At 39.4% G+C, this 23,832-nt stretch overlaps 1 protein-coding gene across 1 annotated transcript in view; it reads left to right on the forward strand.

Annotated features, from left to right (window-relative positions):
* Positions 1 to 23,629, forward strand: part of GALNT18 (polypeptide N-acetylgalactosaminyltransferase 18) — a gene marked incomplete at its 5' end in the record, with an annotated part of 80,815 nt that extends 57,186 nt beyond the window's left edge. Inside the window, 2 exons of the mRNA XM_010286735.1 lie at positions 4,975 to 5,139; positions 23,155 to 23,629. Of these exons, the coding sequence (XP_010285037.1) occupies positions 4,975 to 5,139; positions 23,155 to 23,301 (312 nt within the window). The remainder of the gene's footprint in view (positions 1 to 4,974; positions 5,140 to 23,154) is intronic.
* Positions 23,630 to 23,832: the final 203 nt, after the last annotated feature.

Consider the following 23,832-nt stretch of genomic DNA (forward strand, 5'->3'; position numbering starts at 1 on the left):
CTGTTCTTCGAGATCACAAGAGAGACTGAAACGGAAGCGTTGTGGCAGAGACCTATGTTGAGCTTTGAAGGCAACCAACACACTTTTCTTCAGACCCAGGTATGAAGCTTTTGTTACTTACTTAAATCATTTGCTTCCTGCCAATCCTTAGGTTAATAACACCCGGTTTTGTTTTGAACAACTGTTTTTGCACCACTTAAATGTGCTGCGAGCCCCAGTTTTCCAAAGGAAGTTTCTTGAGGACACTGACTGCAGCTGGACCTGTAGTGAGGGCAGGGAAAGCAGGCAGCGAGCAGCAGCCTCCAGAGCCAGCTGTCAGCGTGTGAACGGCACTCATCCACCCTTGAAAAGCACCTGGTGGGAGTGTGGTTGAAGGAGATGTGGAAGTGCCTAAGGCTCAGGCCCATGTTGACTCTGACACTTGGCAGACATTTTTACAGAGTTTCTAGCTGACAGTAATGTTGATCCCTTGTAGCTTCACTTTTTGAGAAGGTAAGTGCCTTTTGCTGAACTTAACTGCTTTCCTGAGCAAAGGTGCTCCCTTCCAGTTGCCCAGGAGATGCAGCTGTACATCAGTACTGTTACAGTGAAAGAAATAGAAGGTAAAGTGCTGTGGGCTCGAACAGACTAACAAAATGTAAGGAGGCTTATTTTGTTACAGAATAGGGGAGTTGGTTTGTTGTTTGCTTTTTTTAATCATGTGCTTTGGTACCAACATCCAAGCAAGATTCTTTCTGTGGGAATTCAGTAGCTCCTTAGGGAGTATGTATGTGATGGTAATGTGAAAATGTGTGGTTGTGTTTTGCTGAGGCTGCAACTTCAGTGGAACTAAGCAAAATTTTGGCTATTGAGTCTCCAATCCCTTGAATGAGGACTGCTGTGACATTTGCTGTTGTACAGAAATGAAAGTTCCAACCTCTGAGTAAAATTTTCAAAGTTGCCATAATGGCTTAATAGTCCATATTCAATACTCAGTCATCTGGACTTCCAAGAAAGTACTGGAGTGATTGTTCAAAAATCACTTTTCTAAATTACTGCAAGATTTCTATCCTGTTGTGTTAGTTGATGGTGATGTTGCAAAATACTGTAGGAACAGATGTGCTGGTAAAATGTTGTTTGCTGTATCTTCTGAAGTGTTTTAAACAGAAGTGCCTCAGTTGTCCATTTTGTGCTGAAGTGGACTGCAAAACAGCTAGTGTACTTGTTGATGCTATTTAAAAGCATCCTTCTGAAAAAGTACTGCTGAGGCATTTATCTATTTAACAACTTACTTAAATCACAAGTATAAACTGGTTTTTGTATGGCTACACATAAGATGATAAAACGTGAGCATGGTTTTAATCTGCAAGATCATATTTTCTCTGCAGGTCAATTCAAAATATGATCAATAAAAAGTCATGTATGTGCATACCTAACAAGTACATTATGAGATAGTAATTCAGTTCATGTAACTCAGCTAGTTAATCTCCTACTGCCTACTCCAGAAAGGTAATTTATGTACCATCTTTAAACTAAAAGGAACCCAAAACTAAACCACACACAAAAAAAGAAACCCTAGAAGTATTTTTGAAAATGAAAATAATCAAATAGAAGAGATACAGTGTGAAAGCAATTAGAATATTTTTCTTAATATAGGAAATTATTTTAAGGGAGGCTTTACCATGGCTTCATGTTTAACCGCTTTAGGTTTCAGACTAGAAGAGCATTAATCAGCGGTGTCAAGAGCTGGTTCTGTTTCACTGAAAGGATGTCCTCCCTTCATCCTGACATAGTTACCATTATGTGCTCTCAGTGCGGGGACTCTTTCATTCTCGGGTTTTGGGAAGGAGCCATAGGTTTTAAGTAAAGTTTTGTGGCCAAGTGGAACACAAACTGATACCTTGCTGTTTGCTAGCATGCTGCTGAAGTAGAATTTGTAGAGGATATGTGCCTTTGATGTGATCTCTCCACTAGAAAAATATAGTAGTCAAATTACCAGGTTGTGCAATATTTTCAATTCTGAAATAAGATGGTATTACTGGATAAGATACTAAAATATTTATAATAATTAATATATAGAATACTTAAATACTATCCATATTACTGGGTAAGCAAAGCAACATCCTGAAGGAGCCTAGTTAGAAGGACTAACTGCCACTCTACCACGGTCTGTTTCAGTTTGAGCTTAGTTTTACATGCCACTTAGCAGCTGAAAGGTGCCTTTCCCAAAACTAGGCAAGAACACAAGATTTCACACCTCTTTTTCTAAACTGGTCCACAATGAAAAATGAAGTGGTATTAGCAGGTAGGATGAGCTCTCTAAAGGTAAGCAACAACCTACTAATTATCTCTATTAAGCATAATTGCATCTGATTGTTCTATTTCTGAACAGTTTTGCCAACAAACAGAATTGGGTAATTCCCCTAGCCAGAGCCATCATTCTGCTTCTGCCCAGAATGATGTTCAGACTGAACCACTGCTGATTTGAAATCAAAAAAGCTGGTAGAGCTGCAGCATGAATTGGGCTTGCTTTATCCAGGAAGATAAAATGATTACCTGGAGCCTTCAGGCCACTCTGTGAAAGGCTGAGGAGACTGAGCTAACAAAACCAGCTCAGCCCTGAGGGGTTGCAGGTACACCACTTTTTTTGCACAAGCAGCCCTGATCTATAGTGTCTACTTCTCAGAGTTACAGCCAAGCCTGTTCATTTGTTTTCAGTGACTGACATGTATCTTCAAGAAAAGGAAAGAAAAAAACGCAAAGCGCCTTTGTTTTCTTCTACCATGTTTTCTGTGGTGACCATGTGCTGAAAAATGGAACTAACAAATCACTTCCTACTAGTAAAAAATGCAAATAACTGTCAGTTTTCTTCCCATTTTTCTAGTTGTAATTTTAGGTAAGAGACAAATGAGCTGCAACAAAATGTTCATCTGCAGAGTCACTGTGTCCTAACAATCCCCTTTAAAGATCATCTTCATCTTACTGCCTTGCTATAGCATTACCTCAATCCCTCTCCAAAAAAATCATCTGGATAGTTCTTAAATGTATCTAAAATAATTGCTGTTGGTCTGTCTAGAAAGCGCATTCTAAATGTTTATTGCCCTTCTAAAGCATCAGTTTTGTTTGTAGTAATGTTTAATTATCTAACTTACGGATGGAGTTGGTTGGGGTGTGCTCTTGTCAGTCTTCCCACAGTTCTTATGGTTTACTTCAATCAGTAATAACCAATCATTTTGGAAATGTGCTCTGCTAGGTGCTTTTATTTACCCTTCTCTTCCCTGGAAGGCATGACTGAACTATTCAACTTTACTCAGAGTCTTAAACCCTAGGCTCGCCTCAGTTCAGCCAGCTCAGATTTCTGTTATCATTTCTGTGGGGTGAAAAGAATGAAACTTGATGAAGGGGGTCAAACCTTTGATTAGTGTAAACCATTAATGGCAACTTCATTAACTTCTGCGCAACTATGTCAGCTTGTATCTGCTGCGGATCTGCCCCAGCAGCGTTCCACAAGAGTAAACAGAGAACGTAGTCTTGCACAGAAACACCACCATTTGTTTTCATCTGTATTTAATCTCTGCATTGACCAATTTCAGCATTCAAAGTTGTTTTTTTACATGAAGCTGCCAAATCTCTCCTCAGTCCTGGTTTGTTGTGTTCCTCTGCTTTCTCTCCTATTTGCAATTAATATTTTATCAGAGTTTTCACAAATAAGAATACGCATATAAAAAACAAGCTACAACATCAACAATGAACAGATACCAGGAGGAAGTACCATCAACCTCTGAGAAGAGAAAAGATTCCCAAATACACTCAGCATAGTTTCCAGCTCCCCTTCTGGGAGGAGAAAGGCTACAGTAAGGTGACAGGGACATTAATCTGGTGCTTCTGTCCAGTCCTTGTCTGTTGCGACTCCCGATACCACTGGAGCTGTCAAAGCCTTACATCTACCCTTCTCGAATTAGGCTGCTAAAGCATGATGTCAACCATTTCATCTTTCTCATGGTCCTCTCAAGAAAAAGTCTGATTTTAGCAAAATAAATTCTGTTTGTGATTAGCAAACAGACAATCCCAGCATAGTCCTGTGTTACCTTTCTGGGCTTATATGTAACCTGTTGTCTTCAAGAGGACACACTATCCACTCTGTCTGGCAAGCTTACCTTCCTTCCCCTTCTTTTTTTTTCTTCTAGAGAAACCTCCCACGTATCTGTAGTCAAACAGAGTGGAAAGCATTTGTGTAATAGAATAGTCTCACTGTCGTAAGTGTAATCACTGAGGCCTACGGGAGCACTCCTTTGCTAGAAATCCAGAGCAGCCAATGTCTGATCCCTTTTTCCAGTCTCTTGTGTCTGTGTGTATTGACGTGTACAAAATAAAATGAGAACAAATAGCCTGAAACATGGCCATTCTGTTTTCTCTACTGCTATGCAACTGTCACCAACTGCTAATAACTTTTTATTGTATATACTGGATTTCAGTTAGCTGCCTCAAATTTGGTTTTAGGCATTTGTTTGTAGAAAACCTTCATTTATCTTTCTATCTGTCATATAAAAGATTGCGATCCTTCCTGCTGTGCTGCTGTTCGCTTTCTTACCTCTCCAGTCATTATCCTCAGATGAAATAGTCTAATCAGAGTGGATGGCAATACTCATCCAGTCCCACTTCCTGCCAGAGGGTGTACATCTTGCTCTTTGAAGACCCCCGGTGCATGACCATAGGAAACAGAAGTAGAAAGGCACACGATGAGACAATCATTTTTGTTTGTGTATTTCCTATTAAGTAGTTAGCCAATGGTTAGTTGTTGGTAACAATTAACAATTAGTTGTTAATTTAGAACAACTTTTAAAATGTTGCCTCTTGCATGAAGGGAAATCATTTAAAAGCCACTATGGGGTCAGCCTACTGCTATTCAGCATATTTATCTTTGCCATTAGCTTTTTGGTAAAAGTGCTGCTTCTGTCTAGAGGCCACAAATCTTGTTTGTGCTTCCTGTTGCAGAATGTTTATTACACAAGCAATCAGCAGCTCCATGTGGGTGTTCTGAGTCCCACTATCGACGATGATGACAACAGATGCCTGGTGGATGTGAACAGCAGGCCCAGGCTCATTGAATGCAATTATGCCAAAGCCAAGAGAATGAAGCTTTACTGGCAGTTTACTCAGGTAATTCTTACTCAGCAGACATTTCATTCAGAAAGTTCAAAAGCTTTGTTTCTGTATCCAAAGTGTGAGTAATCTCCTTACTAACAGAACCAGATTTATCCTTGCTTTCTTTGCATGGAGCCAAGAAGCTATGTTTACATTTGATCCCAACGTCAGCTACCTCAGGAGGTTATAAAAGCTTGCGTTACATTTTCTGACTGCACAATAAATTACTTGTTTCTAAGGCAGAGTGAGTGCTACAGAATTAATTAAAAAAAAGTGATTTTGGTAGAATCAAATGCAAAGTAACCTATTTAGGAACAAGAAACAGAAAGCTTTGTTGTTTGTTTTTGTGGAAGTAGCAACTCAGAAAAGGGGATATTGGGTCATTAATGATAACAGCCTCATAATGAGCCACTTTTGCAGTTCCTTACTTAAAAAGACTAGTGCTTTTATGTGTATGTGAGTGTGAGAAAAATAAAAAGAAGTGTAAGTAAAGGCTAAGTGATTTCACAGTGATGAGAATGCTGATAGGCCACTGAGTCCAGGCCTGGCGTCCACACTTCATAACTGACTTAGAAATACAAGGGACAACTATAAAGAAGCCACCAAAGTTCTGGGGCTAGAAAACATGCTCTGCCATAGAATCCTTATGGAGATCACTCTGTTCAGTTTAGCTAAGAGGAAGTGGCAAGGTGACTCAAAGCATATCAGTGTTCCTACAGAGGGACGTAGGTCGTCCTGAAGACAAGCCAGGTTCCAATGGTTGGAAGCTAAAGACAGTCAAATTTCGTCTTTCAAAGGAAGGTAAGATCTTCCTAAGGTAAGAATTAAGACATTGGAAGTTTACTATGTCAGGTACAGACATGTCAGTTGCTTAAGATAAGTAAAATGAGATTACGGTACTTTCTAAAACAAGTACCTGATTAAGCTTCTGTGAAAAATTTAATAGCTAGTGCCAGTTTGACTGGTGACAGTTGCTTCCCTGCAGTTTTGAGTCTACAAATCTAGTTGTGTACTCCAGCCCATGGACTGAGGTGCACCTTCAAGGTAATTTTATTCCTGCATTTAATTTTTCTGTATCATCTATGTGGGTTTGCAAGTATCTTTTCTACCGATTAATTAGTTGTTTTCTTCTTTGACTTCAACAGCCACGATCAGTGTATTTTAGGACATTGGTAATACAGTCTAGCATCTACCTTAGTGCAGAGAGCATTTGGACAGTAATGAGTAAAGCATACTATTAACATTATTTGTGTTTATACTTGAAAGTAATGCAGATCTTTGTCTTTAAAGGGTAGCTCTGAAGCAGCAGACCTTAAATCCCTAACCTGAAAAGACACCCCAGCTTTCACCTTCAGTCTCCTCAAGGGCAGAGTTTTAATTATGTCTTTTCTCAAGTTGTAACAATAGTCTCATCGGGGGTGGGGGGGCTCTCTGTGGCCATCTCTGCACTGGATATTTGGTACTATTTTTAAAAAGAATTAACATATTTATTTAGATAGTATTTCAGTAACTTTTTAGTACTGTCTACCTCTTCAGTGGTTGCTCTGTATAACCCAACCCTTGGGTGACAATTAATGGTTTCTACTCCAGAATACTGCCGCTATTTTGTAAAACCTATGTTAGATCTGATTTGGGGTGCAGCAGTAGAATGCATTGATAATTTAAGTCTTAAAAGCTTCAAAAATGTTAGGTTTGTTTTCTGTCTGTATTTCCATTCCATGTTCCAAATACAATCCCCCAGTGAAGGTGCAGTACTGTTAAACTAGACTCTATGGACTGTACTTAAGTCTTCTACAAAGAAACTTCTGCCCAGGACAAGTGAAAGCTAATTAGTTGTTTCCTTATGATAAATTAAAGAGACAAATGAAATAATTAAAAGCTTGCTCTTCAAAAAGGATTTTGTTAATACCCCATGCAATTAAAATGCCATTATTTCTCAACATACAGCATGGTACATAGCCCCTTGTACATTCTCTAAGCTAGAAGAAAGCTAATGAGAGTACTTGGCAAGTAAGGCTTGCCAAGATCAACTGATGAGGTCCATCTGAAATGCTCCCATTTAGTTTGGTGAAAGGATGTGTTTCTGTGAATACACTGGAAGCTGTCTATCTGAAGAGAGTCTTTTTTATTACGTTTTTAAAGGTCTGGTATTTCTTTTCCATATTATGCAGTGAGCAGAACTACTGAAAATAAGCAGGACCGTAAGTATTGATGCTTATGGAGTCTTGAAGTTTGTGAAATATTAATGAAAACGTAAATGCTGGCCCATAGCTTTTTATAGCGCCTTCCTTTGGCTGCAATCCTTCTCTGGCATCTCTAGCCATTCAACAAGAATGTCTGATGATACAGATAATTAAAAACATAGCAGTGCAAGTAGAGAATTGTCTCAGAAGGGTAAAGGGAACAAGACTTTCCAACCAGAGCAAGAAAAAAAATTTGAACTAGATTTCCCAGACGAGCACTAAAATCAGTATTTGCCCTGCATTTGAGACATGTATCTTAAACTTTGCATGAGGAAACTTTCTCATTTTTTCCTGCAAAATACACTGTATTCTGAGAGGTACCATGCCAGTCTGTGGTGGGACATGGACTTCAGCTTGGTTGATTGATAGAAGACTGTACAGATTTTTGGAAAAAGTGTTCTTCAGACAACATTTTCCTCCTCCTTTGCATTGTTAAAATGTAATGACGAGAGAAATCCTTATGACAAAAGTGGAGGAGTCATCCTCAGCTAGTGGTCTCCTTGGTTCTGTAGATCTATTACAGAATTAAATAATTCTTAATTTGCATCTTTGATTAGAAATGTGTGTGTATATACATATCTCAAAGTTGATTTTTTTTTTCCTTTAAGTTATGTAGCTTCCTCCAATTGTAGGCAGCTGGGGGCAGAGCCTCACCTGTTGGCTGCTATCTTGTGGCCAAAAACAGTGGTTTAATGGGCATTCATATGGAGGGAACCACCACCAGTACCTCAATCTGGTTTCATTATACATCATGCTGGCTGACCAGACAGAGGCCTTGGGGGATCCTGTGGTATCTTTCAGTACAGGACAAACTTGCGTTGAGCATTCAGAGCTTGCATTGGGTGATCGTATAACCAGGATCCAGCTGAGCAAATTTCCATGCTCCACAGTTTCATACAGCTGCCAAATGCAATGAGATCCAATAAAATGTAGGCTTCAGTGACATTCTTCCTTCCAAGGCTTCTTCGAGTGTTTATAACTGTAATTATGTCAAATTATGTAAATTAGCCCTGAAAAGACTCCCATCAACTGGGTAGCGTTCAAGCATTTTATTGTTTGGGTTGTTTGTCAAGTCTTAGGGAAATGCTTATTTTAGGAGTACTTTTATGCTGAAAAGTCTTACAGGTGTTTGTTTGACAGTTCACCTAGTTCTGTCTAGTCACTTTTTTATTTAATCAGAACAAAACTAGACCGTACAGCAAACTAGTAAGTGATGACCAGAAATTACACAAGGCAGAGAGGAGAGAGTTGCAAGAATTACAGGGTAGTAAAATGGTCAGAATTTTAGTAAAATATTAATTTAAACATGATATCAAGGAAGCTGCTCTGGCATCATGAACCCCATTAGGAAAGCAAAAACTAACCTCAGTTGCCACTGTGTGCCCCTTACTTAGTACTAAACAATTAATTAATCATGCTCACACTCTCTGGCAAGGAGCAGCGCACGTTCAGCGAGCTGGCGGAGCAGCCTGCTCCCCCGTGTAACCCACTGCTCGCGAGAAGCATCAGTTCAGCAGCGCACGTGCAGGACAGTCACTGTCCCCATGCTCAGTAAAGCTGCTGTCCTTGGGGCTGCCACAGTGATTGCGTTACGGGGCTTTGTGTGATGGCGAAGGGGCTCTGGGCTCTAGGAGAGAGAGGCTAGTGCACCTGGACAGGTACCTCCTTGGGACGTCTGTCTTTCAGTAGAAACTGCTTATGGCCAAAGCCATGCTCTTCCAATAAGTTTGTTCTATGTACTAAGAAATAGTACATTCTAAATGCTGCAGTCAGGTCTTTTGGATGGGGTGTATAAGTTTGGGGTTTTTTTTAAGAAATGTCTCAGTCTGATTTCTCAGGTTTATTGCTGATAGGCAGCTGTGACGTAACGCCTGTCCTGTGAGTGAAATTCATCTCTACATACAGCACCTGGGTGACAGCAGGTCATCTAGAAGGTATGCTTACAGCATGTTAGGACTCTCCATCAGCATAACAAAGGCAAAAGGAGGAAGTGTTTCTGAAATTACTTTTTATCTTGCAGTGTCTTCATGTTTATCTTTAGTTGGATAGGGATGTGGCTGTTTCTCATGCCTCTAACCAGACTAGCTACACTGTCACTATTGCTGTTGTGAGAAACATGACATATAAAAAGAGGTATAAGGACACAAGGCAGAGCTAAAAACCTAAGCGATTAATCCTTTTAAGGCTGTTCCGTGTTGCATTCTTTTCAGTTCAGTAAGCTCTGTTAATTTAGTTAAATCAACCTCCAGTGCGGTTGCCATAGGAAGGTAAGAAGAGTATGCATCTATAGGGGTGGACACTCATAGCAGACCTCATGGGAGGGAGTGGCTGTGCAGAGCCTATGCTCAGCACTGTCGTGTACCCATATCCACCAGCATCCCCATCTCCTGGCTATGCTAACGTGGCTTTTGCCTGTTAACGGAGAATTGTGATTCTAGTCAGCACCGGAGGTTTCCATGGGAAATCTTCCGGTTGAGAAGCGTTCAGAGGAGGTGGTTTATGCCATCCTGAGACGCTGTAAATAAAAGTTGTTGCTGACAACTGTAGTTACCGTATGTATCATTTCCCAAATTTCATAGTAGGAATTGCTTTGGAAGGAAAAGGGAAGACAGACAAGAGCGAATTAATTAGTTGTTACAGTATTCCACAGATTTAAATGAGATTGGAATCATCATGTATAACGGTATTAGATAATAGATTAAATAGATAATTCTGTGTAGCTACATAAAGAAAGCATAGACCTTAACAGTACTGAAAGCATTTACATCTCGTTCCTCCTACAGATGTTGGCCTTTGCCAGTCAGTCTGAATTATTCTTACCTGCCTTTATCTTACAAAATTAAAGGCTGTGCAATGCTACCGCTGGCTAGAAACGTTACCCACAGCCACATCCCAAGCAAGGAAGGGAATGCAGAGCGCACACTGCGTGACAGGGTTAAACTGGGAGCCTGTGAAGCAAGCAGAGAGTCTCTCTACCAATTTCATATGCCCCCTCGCTAAGCATACATAGTGCAGAAGTGGAGGCTAATGCCATCAAACAGCAGACAGTTTCCTTCTAATGTCCACTCCCAGTTTTCAACCCATAGATTAGCCAAGGACATGGGTGTACAAGCAGGAGTAATTTCAGTAGAGCCGTGTGTCTAAGGGAACAATTGTCCCTAGGAACTTCTTCAGATTCTTCCATTTTGAGAGCTATGGTGTAGAAAACCAGCATCATTATTAGCAAGAATTTGGATTTATGCTGTACTTCTAACCCCGAAGGATGCAAATACACTCAATACGTATTTGCAGTGTAAGACATGCTGTAGTGCTATACAGCTGTGCCATTATGCAGGGCTATCTGCCTGGCAGCTCAGAACAGAAAGTCACTATGATCCTGTTAAAAGAAATACAGATTTTGATCCTGCAGGAGAAATACAAAGAAAACCAGAACCTAATTATTCAATTAATTGAGCCAACAGACTAGGCTGAAACCTGCATTGTTAGGGAGGCTATCTGATTTTTAAGTAACTAGTGTTAAAGCTCAACCACAAAAGAGCACTTCCACAAGCCCGGGGCCCCAGTGCAGTGTTGGTATATGGGTCCAGTACATCAGCAGCACTTTTCTCTACATGTAGCTACTCTTTGCCCATCTTTGAGCAAGTATTACCCTGGCTTGCCTGTACCTAATGTTTTAAGTAACTGAATAACTGCACATGGTGTTAGAGCTGGAGGACAAGGAACCTGAACCATTGTTCTGCTTAGACAGGAGAAACTGATAGTTAATGTTTTAATTTTCTTCTTGCTCTACTAAAATTTTCCCAATTCATGTGCAACTTAACCAATATTCTTGTCATATTAAGCACTTCTTAAAAATGGTTATATTAGAGTATTTGGTTCTTATACTCCTTGAACTATGTCTTACTCTAAGCCTAGAAACTCTTTAGTCCCATTTATGCAGAATGGAATTCTTTAGAAATACAAAAATCTGAAAGCATTCAGTCTTTCTCCATTTTTAACACCTGACTTCAACTTAAATATGAAAATGTATATGCAAAACATATGCAGAAAGCATATTAAATACAAATATTACTATATCATATTGTGTTTTAACAACTGTTAAATTTGCTTACAGTTATTGTTGTAGTTAGTGGTAACCAAGATTTCCTTGTAGAAGTTTAGTCTTCTGTTTGGAGTAATTTTCTAGTGGCAAGATTTCATCTTTGCAAATTAGGCGTAGAATTTGCCAGCTAGAAAGTTTGTGTGTGAATACAGCAGTAAAATGAGCTTTTAGTGGGTGCATTTCAAGTCTTTTCCAGCATATCACATTATGCAGTATTTAGTCTCCTGAGGACTACATTTAAACTCCGAAGACACTTGTGCTGAATTAATTTAAAAGGAAGTTAACACATACCCATGTTTTTCCTTCAAAACAGATACCCTATTTGCATATTTTAGCATATAATTTTAAACACCCCATTTATTTACAAAGAAATTACTTGTTCTAGTTCCACCTGATTTTTCCTAATTTCAGATGTCCAGATAGGCTCCATCCAAAAATCACAGATGACAGCTGCTGCTGACAAGGTACTGCACGGCATTACAATGACAGACATGCAAAAGAATGGCCAAATCCAGAATGTTTTCTACAACTTGACCAATAACCAACACTTACCCAATGAAGTGCCGGGGTTTCAGGAGATCTGAGCTCTGTTCATGGTCCCTCCTTTGGAGGGATCATGGAGCAATCGCTTCTTGGGTTCTGCATGCCTCAGCTGCAAGACAGATGGCAGTATTTTTATTGTTAGCATACACCTTTTATTATTTCTAACTTCCCAAATGAAATCAAAACTCTGTCCAGATCAGGTCAGTAGAAGCTGCCTCTAATTCCAACAGAGACAAGAACAAGGCTTATGTAAGCAAGGTTTGGGTACCAAGTAATACCCTACAATCCAAGATGCAAATACTGGAGAAAAATGGAAGTTCACTTGGAAGGCAGTTAAACCAGGATGCAATAATGAGCTACATGACAAGAAAAGAGGATTTGTTATTTAGTGAGATGATCAGGCCATCACGTTTGGTATCCTGAACCTGACAGTGATGATACACAGTATGACAGACAAAAAATAGATTATTTCCATTATTGTCTGAGTAAACTGTACAAGGTTTGTGCTGCAGCTGCAAGGACATTCCTTTCCCAATATCAATTATAATCAGCGAACAGATTTGTGTGCTTAGTAGGGAGAAAGCCATTTTCAATAACTAGATACTGTGACCAAAGTCCCGAAGAGCCCAACCTAAATTCCCATATTAGAATTTGCAGATCGATTGAAATACTAGTGCAAATTCATTTCTTAATTTTCTTCAGTTGGCACTCAATTTGTATCTTGGTCTCTAGAGACTGGTTTAATCATAAGCATATAATGACAATGCAAGCAGTTCAGTTTCTGTGTTAAAATGAGTTAGAAAGCCTTCCTACTGAGCACTCAGGTTAGAAAACCTAGACTAACTGAACACACCACACACACACACAAAAGAAATAAAATTGTCATTCAGTATTTTTGTTTTCCGAATGAGTTACATTTTTAGTAAGAGTGATGTCTCACAAAAATAGAAATGTGTATTTTCTCTCATCTAAAACCCGTAAATCTTTGGGAATCTGTTAAGATGTCTAGTGAAAACGTCTCATCTTTCCTAGAGAAAACATAAAAATCTTAGGTTTTCTAATTGTGCTGAAAGGAGTTTCTTATTTGTCTGTCTGAAGATGAATAACTAGGTATCCCCTATGCTAAGGTTGGTAAATAATAATGTGACCTTTTCTTCTTTACATCAGTTTTCTAGGTACGCTAGGTTAGAACAATACTTGCATCCCTAAGGAGAAAAAGGGAAAGAATAAGGCAGTAAGGTGCTCATAGGTATGATCTTCAGGCGCATGCTGGGAATGGACATTCAACAGCTAACTAACGCTGCATCTTGGGCACGCGCAGAAGTGGGGAGGGAAGGCCCGTTAGCAGGAGTCTTGCACAGACAGGCAATGCAGAACGAGCCTTAGAAAGCAACATATACAGAAGTGATGATTGCTTCAATACCAAACAAAAAGGCAAAACCTAGGAATATACCATTTGCCACATCACAGATCAGAAAATTACATCAATTACCTCATCTAGAAAACTACCTCCGGCAATGGTCGATGCTTGCTGTTTCAGAGAACTGAGCTCTATCCTGAGCCAGCAGTTCACTGTAACACCAGGAGCAGGATTCCCCGTTAGCGTGAGGTCACCCTCATGTGCTCATGAAGAGCGAGATTTGATTTGTCTGAATGATCACCTCAGCATGCCTGTAAGAAGTTGTTTTATCAGCACTCTTAAAATTAACCAGCCTACTAAAAACATCTAGTCACTGAACATCGATGTCTGCGACAATGAATTCAACAGGTTTCCTATACCCACATAAAGGAGTAGTTGCAAATTTCTAACTCTAACTATCCTTTTTTCCTTACAAAGTTCATTTACCAGTTTCACACTGCTATTCACAGAAGTCAGATCACTGAAGTCAGATCCCACTAGTTTTCATTTACATCCTAAGCAAAGTCCTATTTTTATTTCATTTTAGTATATTTTGTAATTCCCCACCATCTGAATATTCCATCACACTTTAAAGCATCTCTGTTGCCTTTCTCTGTCATCTACTTTAGACATCTTGAAGCAAGCCTACATCAAGGCAGATAAAATCAAGCCCAACGTGTTTGCAGAAGTCATTTATATGTAATCTCAGAATGAAAGAGAAAAAGGTAACTTCTAAGCTTTTCACAAAATGTATTTGTAAAACATGCAAATAGAGCCAAGGTATCCACCACTGCCATCTTTTTCCTAGTCATATCATAATATTGTTTCTCTACACAGGCAGCTACTGTATGGCACAATCTGTGAAAAGAAAGACTGCATAAGAAAAAAATTTCAAATTTTCAGTTAGAGCAAAATTACCCTGCAGAAAACACTGGTGCAGAGCATTAACTTTGGCTTCTTTTCTATAGGCCAGGGCTCACTCAAGACTCCAGAGATGTTTAGATATAGGTAAATCCTGTGTTTCTATACCTCCTCCTACTAGCAGAGGTGTTAAAGTGTAGTATTTCTTGTTGTTATTAATGTATAGAGTGTAGAAACACATAGTAAGTTCTAATTCAGAACTTTAGAGTATTGCAGTTAGAGCAGTAAGTAGCCAGCGACCACTCAGTATCGTGGGTTCTGCATTTACAGTTTTCTGAACGCTGCCAAGTAGGACAGTAGGCACTGTATGGCGAAAGGAGGATGCAGGAGAGACACGTACAAATAGTCCCCCCTTTAATAGTGAGGCAAAAAATTCAGAACATGCCAACCTGTGAGTTGTCTCTCCCCATTTCTGGAGCTTACTTTTTTATGACTGTCAGTTCTCACAAGGCCATTCAATTTATTTCTAAATGAGTTGTCCTGTTAACTTGTTACTCAGGCCAGCAGCTGCAGTCAGCAAAGCCATGTGCATCAGTATCAAGCTGCATAGCATAAAGCTCATTTTTCCTTTTCTGCAAAGGACTTCTTAGGTAATCCTAGCTCTCAGAAGATCAACATAATACGTCATCATCTGGGTTTGTTGCCAAAACAAAACCAAACAATAACTTCAGCTGTAAATTCTGCATTTAGCCATGATTATCAGGGCTATGTATGGATAAGAGTCCCTTTTTAAACTACTCTCTCCCCGCCCCGAACGGTGTTTAATAATTAATTTTTAAAATCATATTGTATACCTAGAATCTTTGTTTCTGTGGATGTTTTTTTAATAATATGTCAGAAAGATTTCCTGGCCACTGCTGATACAGTTACCATTTGTGTTTACTTGCTGAAAAATCCCTCATGATCTTTCCAGTCTGGCTAATGTATTCTACTCCAAAGCCTGCTTCAATTTTTTTCATTTTATCACCACGTTATGTTCTATAGTAAAATGCATTTTCAGCTGTCATATCCTGAAGAGCTTCTTTGTATTTCAGTGAACGCTTGAATTTACTACTTTGTGAGGTACTATTTTCTTAATCTTGCTATTAACAATGGGCCTTTGTAATTTGTTACAAATCTGTGATAAAATTCTATATATATATACGTGGAAAACATTACTGATAGGTATAAATCCATACATTCCATTTCTAATTTTTACGCTGTTTCTCTGTAAGTAGTTTTCTATTCCAATTATATTCTCAGTATGAAACTGCATTTCCTTTTGCCAGTTTTAATTGCTTTTATTTAAATACTTTAACCGTATCGTGTATTTCCACCTCCTGAAGATTTTGCTACTACACTTCTGGAGGGCTGTGCTTGGAACCTCGACTGCTCTACATTCATGTAGCTCATCTCAGTTAAACAAAACAGAAAATGATTGCACAGTCCACTGGTTTCAAAAACCTCATTTGGACATAGAGATAAGGCTGCATCATTTCATTTGTCACAGCTGCAGTATTAAAAATTTGTTGCAGCAATATAAAGATTATGTAAAATCTGAACTCAGAAGTCTCAGTAGCGGAATGAGTAGAATGAGACAAAGTGTGATGTAGACATAAAATTGCTGTAGCCGTTAAAAATGATGCATCTAACTCCATTGTCAGAGGATGTTTCATAGTATTTACTCACTGAGTACCAGCAAGACCAGTGCTCAGAGGCAGCCTGACAACAGAACCTGAGTGCAGGAGGAGAAAAAAATATATATTTTTTTTTTTCCTTAAGAAATGGTTTGGCTGATCCCTATTATAACTCCACCTAAGTTTATGTTGTACACAGCAGTTAGTTTTGGTTAGTATTAGAAAAACAAATTCACATTTTAACAAGTGCCTGGTAAAGATTCCCATTTGCCTATTTAAATAGTGATCCAAATAGCTGACAGACAACCCTTTTTTAATATATAACACTGCTGCATATAATATTTCATACACGTAATAGCAGTTAAATGCACCTTATTTTCACTGGAGTCATACCACATGTATTAGGAATCACGTGCCTTTGAAGAAGAGCAACAGCTAACAATATATTTCACTGAGGAATATTTCAATTTAAATAGTTAAAATTATTTTTTGAAAGATTTTAACAACAAGAAATATGTTATAGAGTCTGCTTTAGTTACGGAGCACCTGTTCTCCAAAGAGTTGCAAAATCTGTCATACTGCTTTAGATATGAGAAGGAATTAATCAATTACCTATATACACCATTATATATACCTATATCCTTTATACAACTATAAAGCAGAAATTCTGAACTCAATAATGTCATCCAGTATTTCCATGCAATGGGCAATACTGAAAATACATGAATTACCATATGGGATAAATTATTCACTTTGTCCTATGAACACTTTCTCACTGCAGCAACATCCACACAGTAGTGACCACACAGAAGACAAAATTACTTGTAAAAATAGAGTCATTTTTTTCAGGACTAAATTTGATGTACTACCAGTGACTGAAAATTTACCCCAGTATTCTGGGGAAGTGAATGAGAAGATCATGCATTCTGTTTGGAGTGGTTTTTATCTATATGATACATGCCTGAGCATAATTCTTTGATTCAAATGTATCAAAGCAATAGTGAAGGTTAGAGTTTCTGCCTCAAAGGCAGAACAAACATGTAAATGTTTGAGACTACTGACTGAGGTACAAATAGAAAATTGTAGACTAGTGAATGCAACGATCTATATAGCACATGTGATATGAGATTGGATACACTTACTAACCTGGTAAGACCTTTTTCTGAAATAGCCATGGTTAGGGCAAGCTGCTAAGAGCACTTTTTTTCTCTTTTCAGTAGACTAACATGAGCTTTAATGTGATGAGCAAAAAGTAGGTTTAAACTCTGTAACAGAAGCGTGCGCTTTATCGTAACTCGTTAAGAAGAGCTATCACTCTGATTTTCATTACTGATTTTCAGAACTTCCAGCATTCATTTAATATCCCTCATTTTCACAAGTGATCAAACCCTGTTCTTAAGTTTCAGGCCCAACAGCTTTTACTAGCTTATGAAGCCCAGGTTCAGCCTGAGAAATTACCTCACTTCCCCAGTTTCCTGTCCTACATTGCTTTCTCTGGGAAATTTGGAAACCTAGTACAACAGCCTGCAGCTCACAGAACCCACCACACCTACCTAAACAACTGGAATGTCATGGATCACATCTAGCAGATGTGCCATGTACAAACAGGACTTAACTGACCAAGTCAATTAGATGTTACGAATTATTTATTCAGCTTCAGTGATGCCACATATCCACATTCAAATCCTTCCTTTAAAAATACCTAAACTATGTGAAGTAGGACCTCTGTTGTTCTCCTGCACAGTGCTTTTTTTGTTCATCTATCAAAAGGCAACCTTGGCAATGTGACTTGGGAGTAACAAAGAACAGAAAATTACTTGGTTCTTGCAGAAGAGAATTCTTACTGAAGAAAATTAGAGAGTAAATACAATGGTAAATTTCTATTAAATACAGCCAGAAATAAAAAAGATTTTACACTGTGACCAGTAAAATGTCATCTGCAGGTATGCTGAAGAGATGAGTAACCATAAGGTGAGATTTTTGTCAAGAAAACGCATGAGCTGTTTAGAACTTTTTGGCTAGGTGTATGCTTACAGAAACTTAATGCACCTTTTGTCATGAAGTCAGAACACGCTTTGTTTTGAAGGGAGTTTATCTGAGGAGTATAACATGGAATATAACCCCAGTTCTGCAGTAGCAACAGTATGGAGAGGCAGGAGTTCCCGGTTACATGGTGTGTGTACACTGTATATTTCTTTACAAAACAATTTTATTCAACATCTCTGGCATTTGCAAAGAAAGCTGTACCAATGCTCTGTCCCATTTGCAGCCCTCTGGATAAGAGGCCCTCTAGACAAGAGGGAAAAACTTGACAGCTTTCAGCTGAGCCTGGTTCTCTAAGGATCAATATTCCAGAGAGGACCCATCCCACTCCACTGCCCTGCAGAACAAATACGGGAAGGGGGAGGTTTAGGAACTGTGCGTCCACCACCTCCCAATAAACCAAAACAAAAACCATAGAAGAGTTCCGCAAAGACTGTCTAATTACCTTGCACAGCTTCTTAGCACTCCAGCTCTAACCCAGAATATGTAAGTATATCCTTGCAACGTGCTGCTCTTTCTAAAAGCAAGTTGGTTTTTATGTGTGACAGACTCGCGTGAGGCTGCCTACTGTGGTGGTGCAGAAGCATGCTGCACCATCCTTGTACTGCAGTGGTTTGCCAGCACTCAAATTGTATTCTTAGATGCTGTATTATTGGATAAATTTTACTTTAGTGAAAGACTTGAAAGGAAATCTCTTACTTATATATGGCAAATATGCAAAAGGTACAATAATTCTAAAGGAAGTCAGAAGTATTGCTTTCCGCTGTGTGTGTTATGTCACATTCCAATAGCTATCGGTCAGAATAAGATGCTTGATTTGAGATAGTGTCTACATTAAAAGAACGCTTATGAAGCACTTGATCAGGTTTTTATGTGTCTAAGACTACCAGCAGGAGCTGAGAGCGTTTGTGCTTCTCACAGCAATTGCTTCAGTTTGCACTGCAAAACCCATTAAGTTTTCAGTCAAATTTGTTAGTGCTGTCACATTCAGTCTATTTTTACAAAATAGTTGACCTGGATATTTATTTATCCTCTGGAGAGTTCTACTGCCATTGAGCTGCCTCTTATCATCCATGATCTTAATCCTAATTCTGTTCAATTAGGCAGAATTCCTCTTTAACTTGTTTCAGCCTATAGAATTATCTTTTATGTATCATGATTTAAGATGTTACCCTAGGCTACCAATTTTTTGCCTTTAAATTGGAAAGTAGAGTTCTTACCTAGGATGGGAAAAGTGAACGAGATCAGCTGCCTTTCACTTAGCCTGAAGTGTAGTATTACAATAAACCATTTTGCCGAGCAAGCAGTAAAAGTGACTGTGAGAGAGTTTTATACAAGTTTTACTATATAGTTGTAAAAGAAGAATGAACTAAAAGGACACCTTTGTCCGCATTTCGCTTTAGGGTTCCCAATGCTAACGATGACGACAGACCGCAGAAACCGTTCAGGGACACTGCACTTCGGAGGCCAAGCCAGTCAGAGTAGCAAAAGGTAGCGTTAGCTTTCAGAGCGTCAGTCCTGCTTGCTCGTGCCCTTCAGTGGAGTTACTCAGTTTGTGTGCTTTAATGATTAACCAGCTCGCTACTTCAGGCCTCGCAACACACAGTGGTGCACTGCCATCGCCCTAGAGGTGACAGACCGATACCGCTGTCGCAGGCTTGCGTTAGGCATGTGAAGGAGGTAAAAAAAGGAACGCAATTAAGTAGACTTAACAACAGGAACTTTTATGTAAGCACTATACAAACCCTTCTCCCTGTACTCACAGCAATTCTTTTCATTTATATGCTTACCGAACGTAACCAAAGCTGTGTAGACTGCATCCTCTCTGAGGGATTAAGCCTTGGTTCTGCACAGACCTCACATCTCCTAGTTGTTCTAACAGGACTTGAGCCTTTACGTTTCTCCCCGGGGGGGGCGGGAATCATCCTGCTAAAAGCATCCGCGCTCTCTACAATACTCCGTTCACACATATTAGCCATTACTTTACTTTGCTGTCTCTTTTATGTTCCATACAGCGGCTCCAATGTACACAGCAGGGTGATTTTCAGTAGCCACTGCAGAGAGCTTTGCGGCACATCAAAAAGAGCTTCCTTGGCTTTTTATCTCAGAGTCACTTGTTTCTGTTACATAGAAGCTGGATTTCATGTGAGGGCACATCAGGAGGAGGGAAGGAAGGGGGTGGGCTCTTTGCATCATTTTTTGGTTGCTCGCTTGTTTTGTTTTTCTTTAGGTGTGGTTTACACTTCGTTTATGTAGCTGCCAGTATTAAATTATTTTGCATCAATACATTTGCTGTAACACCTGTGTGCTCTATATGATTTAGAATAGAGGAAAAACATTGCCTCCACTGTGAACATCCTGCTTCCTCTACCCCAAAAGCCTCAGTGTGAATAGAAGGCATTTGGGCCCATTCAAGTGAAGGAAACCATCGACCACCGAAACAAACGGGAGTTCAGCAGAAGCTCCCATTCAGCATGGCAGTAGTTAAGCCTTAGTGCTGTGGTTTCCTCTACCTAACAGAGCTCTAAGCTAGGCGACTAGGCCACGTACACAGTCCTTGGGAGAAAAAACAGGCGCCAGAGAACGGGATTCGCAAAGCGCAGCCAACAAAGCAGGTGTTTGCTGCAGCCCTGCTGCTGAAGCCAGCTAGGCCTCAGCCTCCTACCTCATTCCTCTTCGCAAGCAAAAAGCGCTTCTCAAGATGGACACCACAGAGTTCACTTCACGGAGTCTGGGCAAGAAGAGTTGTACCAGGGGAACACTTGGGTTTTAGCTGTCATGCTTTGCATAAAATGGAGAGGATTACTTCTGCTCCTTCACTTACGCTAATAAGTTAGCAATGACAGGAGAGGTCTAGAAGTCCCGTATCCAGATTCATACCCCAGGTCCAAAAAATCAGGCAATTAGTAGAGCTGAACTAGTCTCCCGTAACTGGTTCATTTTCTGACAAGACAGAAAGTTGAACAACTTCTTTCTTCTGCTTTGTCAGTGCAGGATCTGAGCTGAGGATGTCTTGGACACCAAAACTGAGACAAGGACTAACTGATAAATGAAAGCTACAGAACTAGTTAACTTAAATGACAGCAACACAAGCACCTCAGCTGGAAGCACAAGGAAGTTGATCTGAATTTGGGGTTTAGGCGGAAACGCGGTAAACTGTAATTCCCAATTTTAAACCCAGGGAGGTGACCCTGGGTGCTATGCAATGCTGAGTCTATGCAGAGAAAAAACATAATGAGCAGCTTTCATTAAGAATGGAAACACTATGTTTTGTTAGAAAAAAAACCCAAAAAACTACACAAACTGTTTCTTTTGGCAATGAGAAAATATCCGTTACCTTAGAGTTTTATATCTGAAGGACCTAATTCAAAGCTCATTGAATTCATTGCGGGGGGGGAAATCTCACCACAGTGAGCTTTAGAAGGCCAAAGTAACTTGGGATGGTAGCGTATGTGTTTAGGATAAGGGAACAAATCACATTAATAAAGCGCTGACTAATTTCCCATCCTAGTTTCTTCAAATTTCTTCCATGTCAAGCAGTTTTATTGCTTATAGATAGCTGAGAGTTTATGCTCCCACCAGACACCCAAATAAACTACCATTATTAATATGAATGTCAGTAATAGTTACGCAGCAGTGGGAAAACAGTTCACTCAGCACTTCTTGTGGAGGTATATCAAAAGGCTCTGTATGCCTGTCTGTCGAGTAAAGTAACCAGTGAAAACTGTATCTAGACTGCACGTCGGCCTACCAAGGAAGATTTATGGGAGACTCATGTTTTGAATTTTGTGGATTATTCTAGAAATGGTCTGTCGCTTACCCAAAGCCATATTTAAAACTTAGAGCTTTCAACCCTAACTCTGTATTTCATTAGCCAGGTTCAAAAAAATGTTTTTTAGAAGTCACTTCTCAGAGAAAGTACTTACGAAATATTACTGGCAGGATTGGAGTGACCCCCAGTCACCTGTCTGAACGAGACAGAACCTGTACTGAATGGCACGAGCTACCCTTGTCTGAGGAACAGCCTTCTCTGAAAAAGTCAGCTTAGCATTTCTATGGGATTTATGCCAATATCCTTGTGATTATAATAGATTTCTATCACAGTTACCAGTTTCTAATACAAGGTATAACACAGACTTGCGCAAAACTGATGGGATGGGTGGTTGTGTTTTGTGCTTTTTTTTTTTAATAGCAACTATTTTTTCCCCATTGTACAAATAAGTAATTTAAATGTGTCTGCTCTTTCCATACTTCAGATGTACTAATCTGTACAGATTTACATTCCATTCTTTGATTTGCAGATTAAGCCAGTAATTCTTTACTACACAAGTCCAAGATACTCTAGAGAAAAATCAGACTTTCCGACTTCCGTGCAAATTACATTATGTATCTTGGAAGAAGCTTCCCAGACACTAATGTGTACAAGCTATCAATTATCTTTATTAGACAGGAGAGAGGGTGAAAGAACCAACTAAAACCAGAATTAAAGGGGGGAAAAAATGTAATTTGTGTCACTTACATGATGATTTAATTGTAATTTAGGTCTATAGTTAACTGTGTGATAGCCCCAGTGATTTAAGATTTGCTGCAACTCAACAGTGAAGGCAGAGCTTTAAATTCTCAGCTTAATACTGCCACATTAACGGAGTCAATATTGAGGATTAGCAACATTATAAAAAGATTATAAAAGACAGTTCATTTCAGAATTCAAAGAATAAACAATTTTTTGCATATTATCCTACAATACAGGACACCCCTGGCCAAGGCAGTGGTTCTCTTTTGCCTTTTTTTTGATGTGTCAGAAGGGCAGCGGAGCCACTAAGCTAGCTAACTGAAGCGAACAGGGGAGCTTTTGGCTCATGGTTAAAAAGCATGGCCAGAAACACAGCTCAATTCTAGAAAGCCTATTTGCTGAAACGGTAGCCGGGCAATTGAGGCTATTCTAAACTGCATCGGAGATTAAACCGGCCGGTGCCAAAGGGAACGGTCACTCCAAATCTGACCTAGTGCTTATCTTGTCTCCAACTGAAATATTTTTCACAGTAGCAGTGGACTTCAGTAGATGGACATTGGAATGTTCTCTAATCTATACTATCACACAGTAGCAACACAAGAAGTTCACAATGTTTAATCCAAATACTTCTTCCCTCGCTATTTTTAAAGGGAGGTCCAATCCAGAACCGAAAATCCAAGCGTTGCCTGGAATTGCAGGAAAACAATGAAAATGAATTTGGATTTCAGCTCGTCCTTCAGAAGTGCACTGGACAACGCTGGTCTATAACAAATGTCCTGAAAAGCTTGTCATCATAGCAGACTAAATTTTTTTACCTGTTTCTTTTGCTACTGTGTAGCAAATATTGCATTGTTGCCTGCTGTACTGTATTCCTCTTGCCCCCACACCCCTGGTTCCTTCTCTCCTCTTTTTTTGTCTCTTTATTTTCTGAGTGTGTGGAAATTGGGTTTGTGGGCTGAAAATAAGACGTTTTTATTTCACAATGATGTTTTCTTGGCATTTATAGAGATGTTGACTGACAGGTGATGGGTAGACTATCCTAAAATATTTTACAACTGTAAATAGGAAACAAATGGAAAATATTTATAACTCAAACTTTTATTGAATAAAAAAGTCTAAACACTATTACTGTCTAGCTGTCTCTATGACAATCCATTTGGAAGTTAAGTGGCAGTTCCGTTGTTTTCATTAACCCAAGCCTGGTTTCAGCAAGTTGTTGCCAAGTACCAGTGTTCTCCAGACTCGGGGTAAAAAGTCCTACCTGCACACTGGCAGCTACAGCGAGGGAGGATTTTCTCCGTTCTCCCTCTAGGGAGGCCGGGCTCGGT

This window comes from Phaethon lepturus, unplaced genomic scaffold, assembly GCF_000687285.1.
Source record: "Phaethon lepturus isolate BGI_N335 unplaced genomic scaffold, ASM68728v1 scaffold5615, whole genome shotgun sequence".
In the NCBI taxonomy this organism is placed as follows: Eukaryota; Metazoa; Chordata; class Aves; order Phaethontiformes; family Phaethontidae; genus Phaethon; species Phaethon lepturus.